Below are 16,762 nucleotides of genomic sequence, written 5' to 3' on the forward strand. Positions count from 1 at the left end.
TTAACGGTAGGGTTCTTGGCAATGTAGAGGAGCAGAGAGTTCTTGGGGTCTATGTTTATAGATCTTTGAAAGTTGCCACTCAAGTGGATAGAGCTGTGAAGAAGGCCTATGGTGTGCTAGCGTTCATTAGCAGAGGGATTGAATTTAAGAGCCATGAGCTGATGGTGCAGCTGTACAAAACCTTGGTCAGGCCACATTTGGAGTAGTGTGTGCAGTTCTGGTCACCTCATTTTAGGAAGGATGTGGAAGCTTTGGAAAAGGTGCAAAGGAGATTTACCAGGATGTTGCCTGGAATGGAGAGTAGGTCTTACGAGGAAAGGTTGAGGGTGCTAGGCCTTTTCTCATTAGAATGGAGAAGGATGAGGGGCGACTTGATAGAGGTTTATAAGATGATTAGGGGAATAGATAGAGTAGACAGTCAAGAGACTTTTTCCCCAGGTGGAACAAACCATTACAAGGGGACATAAATTTAAGGTAAATGGTGGAAGATATAGGGGGGATGTCAGAGGTAGGTTCTTTACCCAGAGAGTATTGGGGGCATGGAATGCACTGCCTGTGGAAGTAGTTGAGTCGGAAACGTTAGGGACCTTCAAGCGGCTATTGGATAGGTACATGGATTAGGGTAGAATAATGGAGTGTAGATTAATTTCTTCTTAAGGGTAGCATTGTGGATAGCACAATTGCTTCACAGCTCCAGGATCCCAAGTTCGATTTCGACTTGGGTCACTGTATGTGTGGAGTCTGCACATCCTCCCCGTGTGTGCGTGGTTTTCCTCCGGGTGCTCCGGTTTCCTCCTACAGTCCAAAGATGTGCAGGTTGGGTGGATTGGTCATGAGAAATTGCCCTTAGTGTCCAAAATTCTATGATTAACCTAGGACAAATGTTCGGCACAACATCGTGGGCCGAAGGGCCTGTTCTGTGCTGTATTTCTCTATCCATCTATCTATCATGGCTAGGGACATCAACCCGGCCAACTTTAAGAGTATCTTGTCAAAATTCCACCAACACATTTACTGTCCCACCAGGGGCCCTAAAACCCTTGACCACTGCTACACAAACATCAAGGGCACCTACCGATCCATTTTGGAAAATCAAACCACAAGATGGTGCTGTTTCTCCCGGGATACAAGCAGAAACTGAAGCGTGTGGATCTGGTTAAGAAGGTCGTGCCGTGTTGGTCTGAGGTAATGGAAGAGCTCCTATGTGACGGCTTGGAGTCAGTGGATTGGTCCGTATTTAAGAACTCGGTGACCAACCTAGACGAGTATGCGATTACCGTCACATCCTTCATTGGTACATGTGTCAAGGACTGCATGCCAAAGAAGGTAGTACGTGTGTTCCCCAACCGGAAACCATGGTTTAACTGTGAGATTCACTCCCTACTGAAGTCTAGGTCTGCGGCATTCAAGACAGGCAACCCTGAACTATACAAGAAATCCAGATATGACCTCTGCAAAGCCATCTGGGATGCCAAGAGACAATACCCAGACTAAGCTAGAGTCACAGACTAACGACACAAACTCTCGTCGGTTGTGGCAAGGCTTTAACAATATAATGGGCTACAAAGCAAAGCTGAGTAGAAACGCCAGCAACAGCGCACCCCTCCCCGGTGAACTCAATGTATTCTGTTCTCATTTTGAGTAGGAAGCCATTGAACTGATGTCACCTGCTCCAATAGCCTCGGACACACCCATACCTTCCTTCACAGCCTCTGAAGTCGGATTAGCTTTCTCGAAAGTGAACCCACAAAAAATAACAGGTCCTTACTGAGTCCCTGGTCGTGTGCTCAGATCCTGCGCAGACCAACTGCCGGGTGTATTCACGGACATCTTCAATCTCTTCCGACTCCGTTCTGAGGTTCCCACCTGCCTCAAGAAGACCACAACCATACCTATATCAAAGAAGAACCAGGCAACGTGCCTCAATAATTATCGACCAGTAGCCCTGACATCTATTATTATGAAGTGCTTCGAGAGGTCGGTCATGAGGCACATCAACTCCAACCTTCCAGATTGCCTTGATCCACTGCAATTCGCCTACCGCCACAACAGGTCCACAGCAGATGCTATTTCCTTGACCCTACACTCATCTCTGGAGCATCTCGACAACAAGGTACCTACATCAGATTCCTGTTCATTGATTACAACTCCGCCTACAACACCATAATCCCAGCCGAGCTTATATCCAAACTCCAAAACCTAGGACTTGGCTTCTCCATCTGCAACTGAAACCTCGACTTCCTGTCCCACAGAGCGCAATTAGTAAGGATAAACATCGACACTTCCTCCACAATAGTCCTCAATACTAGGGCCCTGCAAGGCTGCGTACTTGACACCCTACTATACCCCCGAGCCACACACGACCGTGTGGCAAAATTTGGCTCCAAATTCATTACAAGTTTGCTGATGACGTGACTGTAATGGGTTGGATCTCAAACAACGAGTCAAAGTACAGGAGGGAGATAGAGAACTTAGTGGCATGGTGCAATGACATCAATCTCTCCCTCAATGGCAGCAAAAACAAAGGAGCTGGTCATTGACTTCAGGAAGTGAAGTGTCATCCACGCCCCTGTCTGTATCATGGTGCAAGATGGAGATGAAATGAAAATGAAAATCGCTTATTGTCACGAGCAGGCTTCAATGAAGTTACTGTGAAAAGCCCCTAGTCGCCACATTCCGGCGCCTGTCCGGGGAGGCTGGTACGGGAATCGAACCGTGCTGCTGGCCTGCTTGGTCTGCTTTAAAAGCCAGCAATTTAGCTCAGTGAGCTAAACCAGCCCCTGGTTGACCAGATGGTTGACAGCTTTAAATTCTGAGATGTAAACATCACCAACAATCTGTCCTGGTCCACTCACGTCGATGCTATGACCAAAAAAGCACACCAGCTCTACACTTCCTCGGGAAATTTGGCATCCCCACAACGACTCTTACCAATTTCTATAGATGTGCCATAGAACAATACGTGACGATAAATCTAAATTTAACATCTAATCTAATCTTACCGTTGCTATTTGTTATCTCTTACCAAAGTGATTCTAGGGGCGAAATCTAACGGCCTCTCGCAGGATTCATCCAACTCGCCACACCTCGTGAGATCTCAGGGGATCTCGCACGACTTTGCGATTTGGCTGATCTGCATATTACAGTATTGTAATAAGAAGAACTTTGATGTGCACTCATCAGAGTTACCCAAGGCACGGGATTTAATATCCACGCCTCGGAGGCCCTGAGCGAGAGTCAGTTAGCACTGGTCTCCACAAATGGGGCCAGTCGTACTGGCACTTGGGGAGGTCTCCCAGGGGATCGGGGGCTCCAGCAGGGTGGTACTCTGACACCCTGGTAGTGCCACCTCGGTGCCATGCTGGCACTGCCAGGGTGCCCAGGTGGCACTGTTAGCCTGATGGGCACTGTCAAGATGCCAGGCTGGCTGTGCCAAGATACCTGGGTGGCATTTTGCCTGCGCTGGGGATTGGGCCTGGGGGTGTCCTGCTCTTATCAGGTGGGGTGTAGAGGACACAATGACCCCCCTCATAGCTGAGTTGGGGCATTGGGGGGGTGTCAGAGAGTTACCTTGAGGGGGGGGGGGGGGGTCTCAAGATTGGGCCACATTTAAACTTGGCCCCCTGATCTCTTCTTGCACTGACAAGTGGAGGAAATTTTTCATAGATTTTCATAGAATTTACAGTGCAGAAGGAGGCCATTCGGCCCATCAAGTCTGCACCGGCTCTTGGAAAGAGCACTCTACCCCCTACCCAAGGTCAACACCTCCACCCTATCCCCATAGCTCAGTAACCCCACCCAACACTAAGGGCAATTTTGGACACTACGGGCAATTTAGCATGGCCAATCCACCTAACATGCACATCTTTGGAATGTGGGAGGAAACCGGAGCACCCGGAGGAAACCCACGCACACACGGGAAGGATGTGCAGACTCTGCACAGACAGTGACCCAAGCCGGAATCGAACCTGGGACCCTGGAGCTGTGAAGCGATTGTGCTATCCACAATGCTACCGTGGGACTGAGTGTGGTCCCTGTTAGATAGAGGAGTCTTTCTCGGCACTGTGAATGCCGGGAAACACCCAGCTAAATGCGCTCAACAGGGAACTCTGTTTCATTTCTGTTAATTCACACCCTACCTCTCTAGAACTAAAGTACCTCATTAACTAATGTCTCTATTGTACCAAGGTGCAGTAATTGAGGATCTACCCCACCACTAGTCAATCAAACTATGATCTGCCAGGAATCCCACTGTGATAGCGGTGGGATGTGGAATCATTCGGGCAGCATTAATTCTGTAATGGTAACCCTTAGGTTCATGTCAACAGGCAAAGTGAAACAATGAGCACTGATATGTTTCAACACTGCAAACAGTTTTTAAAAAGTTAAAAGGCAGGTGATTGAAATGCCTTACCATCTTGACAACTCACTTTATCAGTTCCCTTGACAGTTTGTTTTGACAGCTCCTTTGATAGTTCCAATGAACTTGACAGTTCCAATGAACTTAACATGTACAGATTAATTTATCCATGTTTTACATGCATTCATTTCCACTTTTAACAATCCCAAAGGACACCTAACCTCTCCTAAAGGTGTCTTGGACATAACCAAAAGGGTACCTCTTCAAAGAATTGCGCTAACTTTACACATTCTCATACCAGGTTTAATGTGCACACACTGAATTTCCTGCTCCTCATTGCGAATATCAGACCAGGCTGTAGGCAACTGCACTTTGCAGAGCCCCCCCCCCCCCCCCCCCCTCCGTGAGCCATGGATGTGCAAAATTCAACCCACATCCCCGAACCTGCGGAAATGATGGGGGCAGGGTTCAGGGAGCGGACTTCCGGATTTAGACCTTTGGAGCCATTTTCGTTAACTGCGTGAAAATTCAGGCCTTCGTGGGGGAGGGGGCTAATAAAGAAATGAGGTTACGAACGACATATCCAGACCAGTGTGAAAATGGCATTGAATCCTAGCCTACAATTCATGTCCTTGCTTTGACGGTGAGTAAATGACAATGTGTGAAAGAGAAAATGGATCACTAAGGCCTGAATAAGAAAATCTGCTGCCATCCTGAATTTTCTTTATTATACCAAACTAAAACACACCCTGCTGTGCCTCTGAATTTGCATTGTCAGCAGGGAAGTAACTATTTCCTGCGTCATTTATTTCAAAAATATGTTGTGCAATGATTGACCCATGCACCTATAAATATAAAATAACTATGAACTAATTTGTACAAATCATTGGTCAGCATTTCTGAAATCTTAACATATCCCCTTTTTTTGCTTAGTTAGACCTCACTCCCATAGTTCTCTAACTAACGATACAAATGCGTTCACCCAGCTCGTGACTTATCTTGGACAATGTCACATGAATCGTGAGCACAGAGAAAATTTGGTGTGCAGTTATGTTTGGTCCAGGCTGAAAGTGGCAGTGGGAAGTAGGGATTCCAATTGCAGATCTTCACAGAGAGGGAAGAGAAGCTGAGCTGACCGTGAGTTGATGTGGAGCGAGCTGCTGCTTAATATTGTGGCTTTGAGTTCACCCAGGCAGTGGGCTATCTTTCTCTTGCCCACTGTGTGGTGACCTGAATCTAAACCATTTTCGAGCTTATGTTTGCCTTTTTATACAAAAAAGGAAGAGACCTTGTTCAAAGTTGATCGTAGAATCCTTTAGAACTTGATGCTTCACAAATTTGGCAAAAGAACGGGGCGGAGGGGGGGGGGGGGGGGGGGGGGGGGGGGGGGGGGGTGCAATGAGGAGGCAGCTTTAATTATGCAGTTAGCTGTTACGATCTGGAATGCATCACCTGGACAACTATTGGAAACAGATTCAATAGTAACCTTCAAAAGAGAAGTGGATATAAACTTGCAAAGTAAAATATTTCTGTGCTATTGGGGGGGGGGGACGATTAATGGATAACCCTTTGATGATGGCCCAATTGGTCACTTTCTACTCTGGGCAAGGGGCCGGAGGGGTGGTAAGATGACGGTGTAGTGGTAATGTTACTGGACTGGTGGTCCAGCGGCCCAGGCTCGTACACCCGGTTCAAATCCCACCATGGCAGCTGGTGGAATTTAAATTCAGTTGATCAATCTGGAATTGAAAGTTAGTCTCAGTCATGGTGACCATGGCAACTATCACCGATTTGTTGTTTAAAAAAAAAAGTCATCTGATTTACTTAATGTCCTTTCGGGAAATAAATCTGCCGTCCTTACACAGTGACTCCAGAACCACAGCAGTGCAGTTTACTCTTAACTGGGCAGCAAATACAGGCCCAGCTGGCGACGTCCATGAATGACTAAAGAAAAGAACGATTCAATGGGCAGGATCTTGATTCTGAAATGTGTTGGGCATTCAGCGTTTCTGGATGAACAATGTGTTGGTTTGTGTTGGAGCTCATTGTACGATTGCCAGCATTTGAGGTAACATTGCCTTTTCTCCCCTTGTACAGCTTAATTGGGCTTCAGTGACTTCGTCATGAATGGTGATTCTGAAAGTCAGGATTCTTTACAACAAGTTCCAGACTGGAAGGAGTTTTGTGAGCTACAGGCACGGGCTGCTGCAACTGAATTTGCCAAGAACTTCCGTATATTTATAAGTGAAAATCCCCATTACGAGTGTCCAGGAATAGAGACCACTTTCTCACAGCACTTTGCTTCCCATTTTGTGGAGTGCTTTGCTTTGGAGGTGAATAAGCCATATCTATCAGACTCCCCAATCAAACAAAACATTGCTCCCTTCGCGGACATTCAGAATTGTCAGCTGCCTTACAGTAAAGATGCTCTCCAAAGAAAAGAGAAGAATTCAGATTCGCTCGAGAGTATAGACAACACATCGAACTCAAGCAGGTACCTGAGGCAGGCACAGATCTGGGACATGTCCAATTTTGGCCATTCCTGGAGTTCGGAGGACGTTTCTGTCAATGTTTCTGGCAGACCAAAGTTTAAGAAAGGGTTTTCTTTGCGGAACATGAGCATGTGCATGGTTGATGGGATGAAAGAAATTCTGCAATGGAGGTCCTCAGCGGAACCACTACTGGATGCCGGGCACGGCAGGAGGCCTGATGGTGAAGATTCTTCAGGGAATAAACTAGAAAGTGAAGTTCGTGACAGGTGGAGCCACAAACTGGAACGTTTACGTTTGACACGGTCATCATCTGCTAAAGTGGAACTACTGGACATCCAAAGGGAAGGCATGTTGAGGTACATGGTGGCTGATGACACTAACTGTGTGAGCATTATGCACTGGCAGAAGTGTCGACTCTTGTTACGAAAAGCTGTGAGACTGGAAGGAGAACGTTTCCTCTTGGAATTTTATGTACCACCTAAGGTAAGATCAGAGACTCTTACCATTAAGACCCTGGCAGTGCAAGAATATAGGGTGGCACGGTAGCACAGTAGTTTGCACTGTTGCTTTATAGGGATTCAGGTTCAATTCCCGGCTTGGATCACAGTGCAATGTCTGCACCTTCTCCCCGTGTCTGTGTGGGTTTCCTCCGGGTGCTCCAGTTTCCTCCCACAAGTCCCGAAAGAAATGCTGTCAGGTGAATCGAACAGGCGATCTAGGGGATTTGCACAGTAACTACATTGCAGTGCCGTAAAACGCCATCGTTCCCACGCCGGCGTCAGTACTTAGTCTCAGAATCAGAGAATCCAGCCCCCTATTTTTAAACTGCGCCCTTGAGTTCCAGATTCCACCATGAGGGGATCCATCCTCTCAACACGTACCCTGTCAAGTCCCCTCAGAATCCTGTATGTTTCCATAAGATCATCTCTCATTCATCTAAACTCCAGTGTATATAGACCCAACCTGTCAACCTCAAAAGACAAACTCTTTATCCCAGGACTCCGCCTAGTCAACCTTCCCTGAACTGTTTCCAATATAAGTATATCTCTCGTTAAGGAGTCCAAAATTGTACTCAATAGGTCCATCGTCACCAACCGTGCCTTCTTGCACAGTTGTAACAAATGTTTGCACACACAGTTAAGCTACCTGTGTCACTTTGCAGACTGTTTTTGTATCCTCTTCATGATTGGTTTACTCTTGAATGTTCCAATGAGATCACCTCTCATTCTCCTAAACCACAGAGAATGCAAACCCAATTTACTCGGCCTCCAATCTAGCAAACCTTCGCTTTCAATGCAAATATAGCCTTCCTTAAATATAGAGACCAAAGTTGTACACAGTACCTCAGATGTTGTTTCTTGTATGAGTGTGAAAGCACCCAAATCTCTCGGAACATAAGTTTCATGTCTTGTTAAAAATGTTCTGCTTTTCTATTATTTTCACCATAATAAAATTTCTTACACTTTTAGATTTGATCTGCCACTTTGTTCCCCACTCCCTTAATCTGTTAAGATTTCATTGTGTCCTTCCCACACCAAATATTTTGTATTATCAGCAAACCTAGAAACATTATTGTCTGTCTCTTTGTCTAAGTCATGAATATAAATTGTAAATAGCTGAGGCTCCAGTGCTGATCCTTTCAGCTTTCTACTAACCACAGCCTGTCAACTTGAAAATGCCCCATTATCCCTACTCTCTGTTTCATGTCCCTTGAATGATCTTCTGTATTGCCCGGACTCCATTATCCCTTATCGAGTGTACAGTGGTTAGCACAGTTGCTTCACAGCTCCAGGGTCCCAGGTTCAATTCCCATCTTGGGTCACTGTGTGTGCGGAGTCTGCACGTTCTCCCAGTGGGTTTCCTCCGGGTGCTCCGGTTTCCTCACAGTCTAAAGATGTGCAGGTTAGGTGGATTGGCCTTGATAAATTGCCCTTAGTGTCCAAAAAAATGTTGGGTGGGGATACTGGGTTACGGGTGGAGGCGTGGGCTTAAGTAGGGAATGGAATACAAAAGTAGGGATATTTTGATACTGTTGTCTCGAGTGTTGGTGAGACCCATCTAGATTACTGTGCACAGATTCGCTCTCCTTATTCAAGAAAGGATATAAATGTGGTACAAGCTGTTCAGAGAAGGTGGTAAATTGGTTAGCATGGTTGCTTCACAGGGCCAGGGCCCCAGGTTCGATTCCCGACTTGGTCACTGTGTGTATGGAATCTGCACTTTTTCTCTTTGTCTGCATGAATATTTTGAATCAACCTTAGCCAGCTTTCTCCTCAAATCATTATATTTGACTTTGTTTAAATTTAAGATTCTTGTTTGTGATTGGTATGTACTTTTCAAAGTTAATGTGGATTATATTAATTGAATTATATTATGATCACTATTTCCCAGTGGGTCTTTACTGTGACATTACTAATTAATCCTGCCTTGTTGTACAATATTACATTTAAAATAGCTTCATCCCCAGTTGGTTCACCAATATATTGCTCCAGGAAACTGTCAGGAAGCAGTGCTGGCTGTGATATTCCAAAGTTCCCTACATCCTGGAATAATAGAGGCATAGAATCCTGCAGTGCAGAAGGAGGCCATTCAGCCCATCAAATCTACACTGACCCTCTGAAAGAGTACCCTATCTAGGCTCACGCCCCCACTCTATCCCAGTAGCTACACCTAACCTTTTGGACACCAAGGGACAATTTAACATGGCTAATCCACCTAACCTGCACATCTTTGATCTGTGGACATAACCTTATCCACACCACCTTTGCCAATTTCATTCCTCTTGTCTATATGAAAGATATTACACTGACTTTGTTACAAACTCCAGTCATTTCTCATTTAATACTTTGTCCAGGGGTAAAACTATTGCTAAGAGATTTAAACTACTCCTGCCAGCATTTTCTGATACTTGGATGCTCCATACAAAAAAAAAGATATTCAACTTGAGTTTTTTGCCACTATTCCTGTGTGGAACTGGGGATGGGATTTTCCAGCCTTGCCTGCCATTAGCATCGTCCGGTCCTGCTGAAAGTCAATGGAATTTTTAAATGTTTTAATTCAGGATTTTTCATATTGTACAAAACAAGGCAAACGTGACCACACATCGAGAACATAATTTTTAAAAAAGGAGAAATAAATACACATCGGTCGCCTTTCATTATTAACATCAATTGACTTTTGTTACTTACGGTGGTTACGGCTTCTTGTTATACTTTCTCCAGTAAAGCGTTCATTTCTAGCTGGGTACCCTGCCTCTCTCTCCCTCTTTTCTTCCTGACCCCCCTCCCCTTCTGGACTTCTGGTCCTCTTCCTCATCAGTTTTTATGCCCTGTTTCTGTTTGGTTGGCATGACGCCCTGTGTTATGTTGTTCGCTGGGCATGGATGGGCTCCAAGCCTCTTAATTCCTCCCCTCCCCCCCCCCTTTCATTTGCGTTTGTTGTGAACCGTGGCTACCCTTTCCCTTCCTCTGGCTTATTGCCTGTTGGCTGTAAACAGGTCGTCTTCCGACCCCTAGATGGCGAATTTATTTTTCTCCACCTGCGTTGCTACCAACCTTGTCTATTTCTCAAGGGCGGCAATCTGATCACTCTGATCTGTTGAGGTCTTTTCTAGCTCCTTTCTGTTGCTCTCCGGGACTTCCAGTCACCTTTCCGCCTCGTGCATCTGCCGGCTCAGCCATTTTCTTCTCCTGCCTTTTCCCATTTTTTGTCCCCCTATGGCTTCTCAAGTTGCTGTTGCTCTCCATCTCCATTTGTGTTGATATTGGTTGAGGTGCTGGGATACTTCTTTCCGTGTATTGGCGGGCTATTTTGGGTAAAAGAGCCTATTCTTCAGTTCCTGGGAGGAGAGCCACCTGATGGGGGCAGCAGGGTAGCATGGTGGTTAGCATAAATGCTTCACAGCTCCAGGGTCCCAGGTTCGATTCCTGGCTGGGTCACTGTCTGTGTGGAGTCTGCACGTCCTCCCCCTGTGTGCGTGGGTTTCCTCCGGGTGCTCCGGTTTCCTCCCACAGTCCAAAGATGTGCGGGTTAGGTGGATTGGCCATGCTAAATTGCCCGTAGTGTCCTAAAAAAGGTAAGGTTAAGGGGGGGGTTGTTGGGTTACGGGTATAGGGTGGATACGTGGGTTTGAGTAGGGTGATCATTGCTCGGCACAACATCGAGGGCCGAAGGGCCTGTTCTGTGCTGTACTGTTCTATGTTCTATGTTCTATGATGTGCGATTGCTCAGCACATCCCCGTCTTCCCTAGTCAGGGCTGTAGATTTGTGTGGGCAGGTCCCGCCATGACAGGGCTATAAAATCTGGCCTTAGTCTCTGACGCGGTAATATCATTTAATTCTCTGCCTCTTCCTGTCCCATTCAGTTTGCCTACTAGCAAAGAACAAAGAACAATACAGCACAGGAACAGGCCCTTCGGCCTTCCAAACCTTAATATACTTTCCTACTACCTCAACTTCTACCTTTTGGATTTCGAAACTTCCTCCCTTTTTTTCCAAGCCATTTTCCCCTAATTTGACCATATTTACTGGTGCATTCTGATATTTGTGTGCTCAGCCCCTTCAGTCACTGTCTGGTTACTATTTCCCATATTGCTGCCCTGCACTATTGCCTATTGTCTGTTCTCTTTAACTTTCTAAATTTCTCCCCCCCCCCCACCCCCTGCCCCACCCACAACTATCTAACTATTTATCTTTATGTCTTCTCCACGTCCCTTGTTATAGGAGGCGGGTGCCAGTGCGGTTCAAGTGAAGACCGTTCCAATGACACAGCTCCTTCTTTCCCCAGTACTGGTGTCAGTGCCTCACAAATTGAAACACATTTCCACCACACCAGCCTTTGCACCACACTTTCAGCTCTCTGATCCAATTTACCCTCTGTCAATTTGTTTGTGGCTCAGGTATTCGGGTAATTCAGAGATTATTACCCTGTGCTCCTGCTTTTTAATTTAGTTCCTGGCTGCTTGTCCTCCCTCAGCAGAACCTCTTTGTTAGCCCTATCAATGTCATGTGATTCTGCGGAAATCCAGCCCTTCCATTCGCATTCTTAGTCAACGTGGAATGCATACGCAGTCAGACCACACGCAGACACGCACACACACTCAGAGACACATATACATTCACACACACACACACTCAGAGACACATATACATTCACACACACACACACACACTCAGAGACACATATACATTCACATACACACACTCAGAGACACATACAGATTCTCACACACACACACACACACTCAGAGACACATATACATTCACACACACACACACACCCACACTCAGAGACACATACACACACACGTGCACTCAGAGACACCTATACATTCGCACACGCACTCAGAGGCACATATACATTCGCACACGCACACTCAGAGACACTTATGCATTCACACACATGCAGTTAGAGACACATACATTCACACACACACGTGCACGCAGAGCCAACTATACATTCACACACGCACACTTATAGACACATATACATTCACACATACACCCAGAGACACATGTACACACACACGTGCACTCAGCCACCTATACATTCACACACACACACTTAGAGACACACATACATTCACACACACACACATACATGCTCTCAGACACACATATGCATTCACACATGCACTCAGAGCTATATACAAACACACACACGCACTCAGAGGCACATATACATTCACAAACACGAGCACTCAGAGACACATATACATTCACACACGCACTCAGAGACACATGTACATACACACACACTCAGAGACACATATGTTGCACCCCAGGCGCTACCAGTGAAACCGAATGAAAGACTTGACCCACCCACTCCTGCCTTGTTTAGAAGAAGAACAGTACAGCACAGAACAGGCCCTTCGGCCCTCAATGTTGTGCCGAGCCATGATCACCCTACTCAAACCCACATATCCACCCTGTACCCGTAACCCAAAAACCCCCCCTTAACCTTACTTTTATTAGGACACTACGGGCAATTTAGCATGGCCAATCCACCTAACCCGCACATCTTTGGACTGTGGGAGGAAACCGGAGCACCCGGAGGAAACCCACGCACACAGGGGGAGGACATGCAGACTCCACACAGACAGTGACCCAGCCGGGAATCGAACCTGGGACCCTGGAGCTGTGAAGCATTTATGCTAACCACCATGCTACCCTGCTGCCCCCATTCACACACACACTCACTCTGAGAGACATATACATTCACACACACACTCAGAGACACATATGTACACACACACGTGCACTCAGCCACCTATACATTCACACACACTTAGAGACACACATACATTCACACACACACATCCATGCTCTCAGACACACATATGCATTCACACACGCACTCAGAGCTATATACAAACACACACACACGCACTCAGATGCACATATACATTCACAAACACGAGCACTTAGAGACACATATACATTCACACACGCACTCAGAGACACATATGTTGCACCCCAGGCGCTACCAGTGAAACCGAATGAAAGACTTGACCCACCCACTCCTGCCTTGTCTGGTTTCTGATCCACAAATGAGTCTCTTGCAAAAACACCAGATCGGAATTTAAACTCATATGATGGGCAAATACTCTCGACCTTTTCACTGGGCCATTCAACTCCCAAACATTCCAGGTGAATAAACAAATTGGGGGTCTCCCACTCCCCTCTCAATCTGGTGTCCACCGAGAGATTGCCCAACAGGTACAGCAACCAGCCCCACCCAAGATGGCCGCCAAACTAAATCACTAAACAAAGAAAAACCTGCAGGCACTGTTTGCAAACTACGCCCACCCCCTCCCCCGCCTCCTTGCCCTCACCCTCGGATATAACCACATCCAAATACACATACAGATAGAAGCAAGGCAAACACAAACAATTAAAGTCTACTTCTAACAAGCCTAAACAAAACAAGATTCTAAGCTCATTATCTAAAAAAACGACTATCATGAGCTGCAGCCAACCCTTCAACATCACTCCTGTTAGCTAACTATTAGGTTAGCAGGGAGGCTCCCAACTAGAGTGAAGAAAAATGGTTACAAAGAACAAAATACTAAAACCCCATAAACCATTGCGCTCCGACAGGGAGCTCTATAGTTTCTTAACAATCAGAACAGAGCCCCACATAAAACTAAACCCCAAAGCTAAGCCCTAACTGTAAAACTTCAATCCCAACAAGAACAGGAAAATGCACAAATAAACACGACCCTTTTACAAATAAATAGTAATTTCCCTTTGAAAGTCACTCTTAGCCGCACAGGGTACACCAACTAAATCGGACTCCACTTTTGTACAGGACGGCCTTGGCTTTGTTGAATGCAGCCAGCTCCGCTCCCCCGTCTTGGCAAAACCTGATGGCGTGACCGTCCCATTTTAAAGTCACAATGCTCCCTTGCCCATCTCACAACCTGCTCTTTCTCTTTGAAGTTATAAAACCTCACTCCTGCATGCAGTGGAACCTCAGGACGAGGCCTCTGCCAGAGTATACCGTGGGCTCGGTCCAATTCCGTAGGGGACATGAATCCATGGAAGTACTTTGTGGGTGTTCGGCTTTCCATCCCATCTGGCAGCTCCATAACTCAAACATTTTGCCTCCTGGGCTGATTCTCTAAATCCTTTCAGTGATTTATTCGCTGCAGCCACCAGAGACATCTCCACTCGCAGTGAGTCAATCCGATCACTGTCTCGAAAGGGCCACTTCCATATCTTTTATTGTGGCTCCATGGGCGTTGACAGTTTTGTTGGTCTTTTCCAGAGCCACTGGATGGCGCCAAGGCCTCCTCCATTGATTTTTGGACGTCCTCCGACACAACGTGCCAGTGTTTATCGAATTTTTTCACCAAGGTCCGCCATTTTGTCTGCCGACGAGCTCTGAGAGGCCTCTGATTCTGTCGGTGAACTTCTGCTGTCCACCTTCTTTCCCCTGACCTCTCAGGGCTTCTCACTCGTATACGATCCGTATCCCATTATTTATGTGGGTTTCAAAAGAAAATACCCTTGAAAATTGAGAGAAAAGTGCAAAAAGTGCAGTACTCCAGCGGGAGCCACCTCGTGCATGACTTCCCCTACATATAGCCACCAGAAGTCAGGATGTGTGTGATGTTGACAAGGTTGGTATTTATTACCATCCCTTGTTTACCCAAGGTTTTTCTGTACATTGTCACTGAGGAACCTTCTCCTTGAACCATTACACATAGTACTTTATCAATATTGGCTGCCCAATAATACAATAATAAGTTGGGTAAAGAGTCAATTACTAGGGGGTATAGGTTTAAGGTGCAAGAGGCAAGGTTACGAGGCGTGTTTTTTTACACAGAGGGTAGTGGGTGCCTGGAACTCGCTGTCGGAGGAGGTGGTGGAAGCAGGGATGATAGTGACGTTTAAGGGGCATCTTGACAAATACATGACTGGGATGGGAATAGAGGGATACGGACCCAGGAAGGGTAGGGGTTATTAGCTCAGATGGGCAGCATGATCGGTGCTGGCTTGGAGGGCCGAAGGGCACTGTTCCTATGCTGTAATTTTCTTTTGTTCTTTATTCTGAACCTCTTGACTATCTATCTCACGGATCCTTGGGGTCTTATCCGCCCAAATGAAAGAGGACACTAATTTGTTGGCCGCAATTCTCCATCCAGCGACACCAGAATCATGAAACACGATTGGGTGGAGAATTGTGGGTGAGCCGGTAATCGAGGCCGGCGGCGGGCGCCCAATGGAATGCCATGCTCCGGTGCCTCCACAGCGGCGTGAATGCATTCTAGGCTGCATGCCAGCATGGGAATGCAAATAGTACAGTAAATGCCGTTGGCATATCATTAACAGGCCCGCCATGGTATTCTCCAGGTCTCCCTCGATTTTCCAGCTGCACAAGGAGGAAATATCGACGGCGAGGTTCACTTGTGGTATCTAAAGTCCGGAAACAACCACCGAGGTTGATCGGGAAAGAGAGGATGTCGGACATGTTCCCAGAGGTATACCTGTAGGCTGCTGGTCCTGCCGCTGGCTGGGCTGCCTGGAGGGGATATCTGCCAGGGCCGGGGGGAGTAGCGGGGGTTGACCAGTGGACGTGCCGTGGGGTCGGGGTGACCCCCGGGATAGGGGTGTCCAGGCATGGACTACCATTGCCGAGACCATCTTGCTGTGCACCCCACTGACTGCACCCCCTCCCCATGGCCCATGGTTGTACAGGCCATGGTGCTGGCCCATATCTATCTCCAACGGCCACCCATCCCCACTCCCCCAGCGCCCCTCGGCAGCCAGCCCAGCCCATCCATCACACCCTTCATACAGAGCATCGAGGCAGGTTGGAATGTTTGTGAACAATATTTATTCTGAGCAGGTAAACAAGCTTCTACAGGTTTATGCCCTAACACGTAACACTATCCTGGCTGCTGCACCCATGCCAACGTAACTTATGTCTAACTTTCTGGCCTATGGGCCCGAATGCTCAGTCCAGGTAGTTCCCCAGGCAGTACATCAGGGGTGCAGGCGGCGTACTGCGAATCCCGCCCTGTGACCTGGGTCCCCTTTGACAGCTGTCCTTTGGAGCGACTGGGCCTGGGCAGGCCCGGCAGCCTCTCGGGTGTCCCAGGTGGCATGGTTTTACCCACCCGTTGCCCATCTGATAAACCAGGGATAGGGGGGGTGGGGGTGGGGGTGGAGTCTGAGCCGCTGTGGTTTCCGGCACCTGCCTGCGGGGGCCCCATCACCTCCTCTTCCCTTAGGGTGCCCAGAGGCCCTCGGGCCATCACTTAGGACAGGGGTGTGGCTGGAGTGAGCTCTGGGACTCCCCCGCCACCTGGCACTGCTAGTCCTGGAGGCCTGCTCTCGTCTTGACCGGGATCTCAATGCTCGCGGCCACAGAGCGCTGGGAGTGGACCACCCCACTCTGTGACTG

At 47.3% G+C, this 16,762-nt stretch overlaps 1 protein-coding gene across 10 annotated transcripts in view; it reads left to right on the forward strand.

Annotated features, from left to right (window-relative positions):
• The window catches only part of LOC119974569 (SH2B adapter protein 2), a 130,977-nt gene that overhangs the window by 43,526 nt on the left and 70,689 nt on the right, over window positions 1-16,762 (forward strand). For 9 of the 10 annotated variants that reach the window (XR_005462524.1, XM_038813577.1, XM_038813575.1 and 6 more), the window contains one exon: window positions 6,458-7,335. Coding sequence is in view for 9 of the 10 variants with exons in the window: in XM_038813577.1 (XP_038669505.1) it covers window positions 6,484-7,335 (852 nt within the window). In the remaining variant the exon portion in view is untranslated. Of the gene's footprint in view, window positions 1-5,303; window positions 5,498-6,457; window positions 7,336-16,762 lie in introns of those variants that run through there. The other variant, XM_038813582.1, reaches the window with a different exon arrangement.

Source organism: Scyliorhinus canicula, chromosome 12, assembly GCF_902713615.1.
Source record: "Scyliorhinus canicula chromosome 12, sScyCan1.1, whole genome shotgun sequence".
Classification (NCBI taxonomy): Eukaryota; Metazoa; Chordata; class Chondrichthyes; order Carcharhiniformes; family Scyliorhinidae; genus Scyliorhinus; species Scyliorhinus canicula.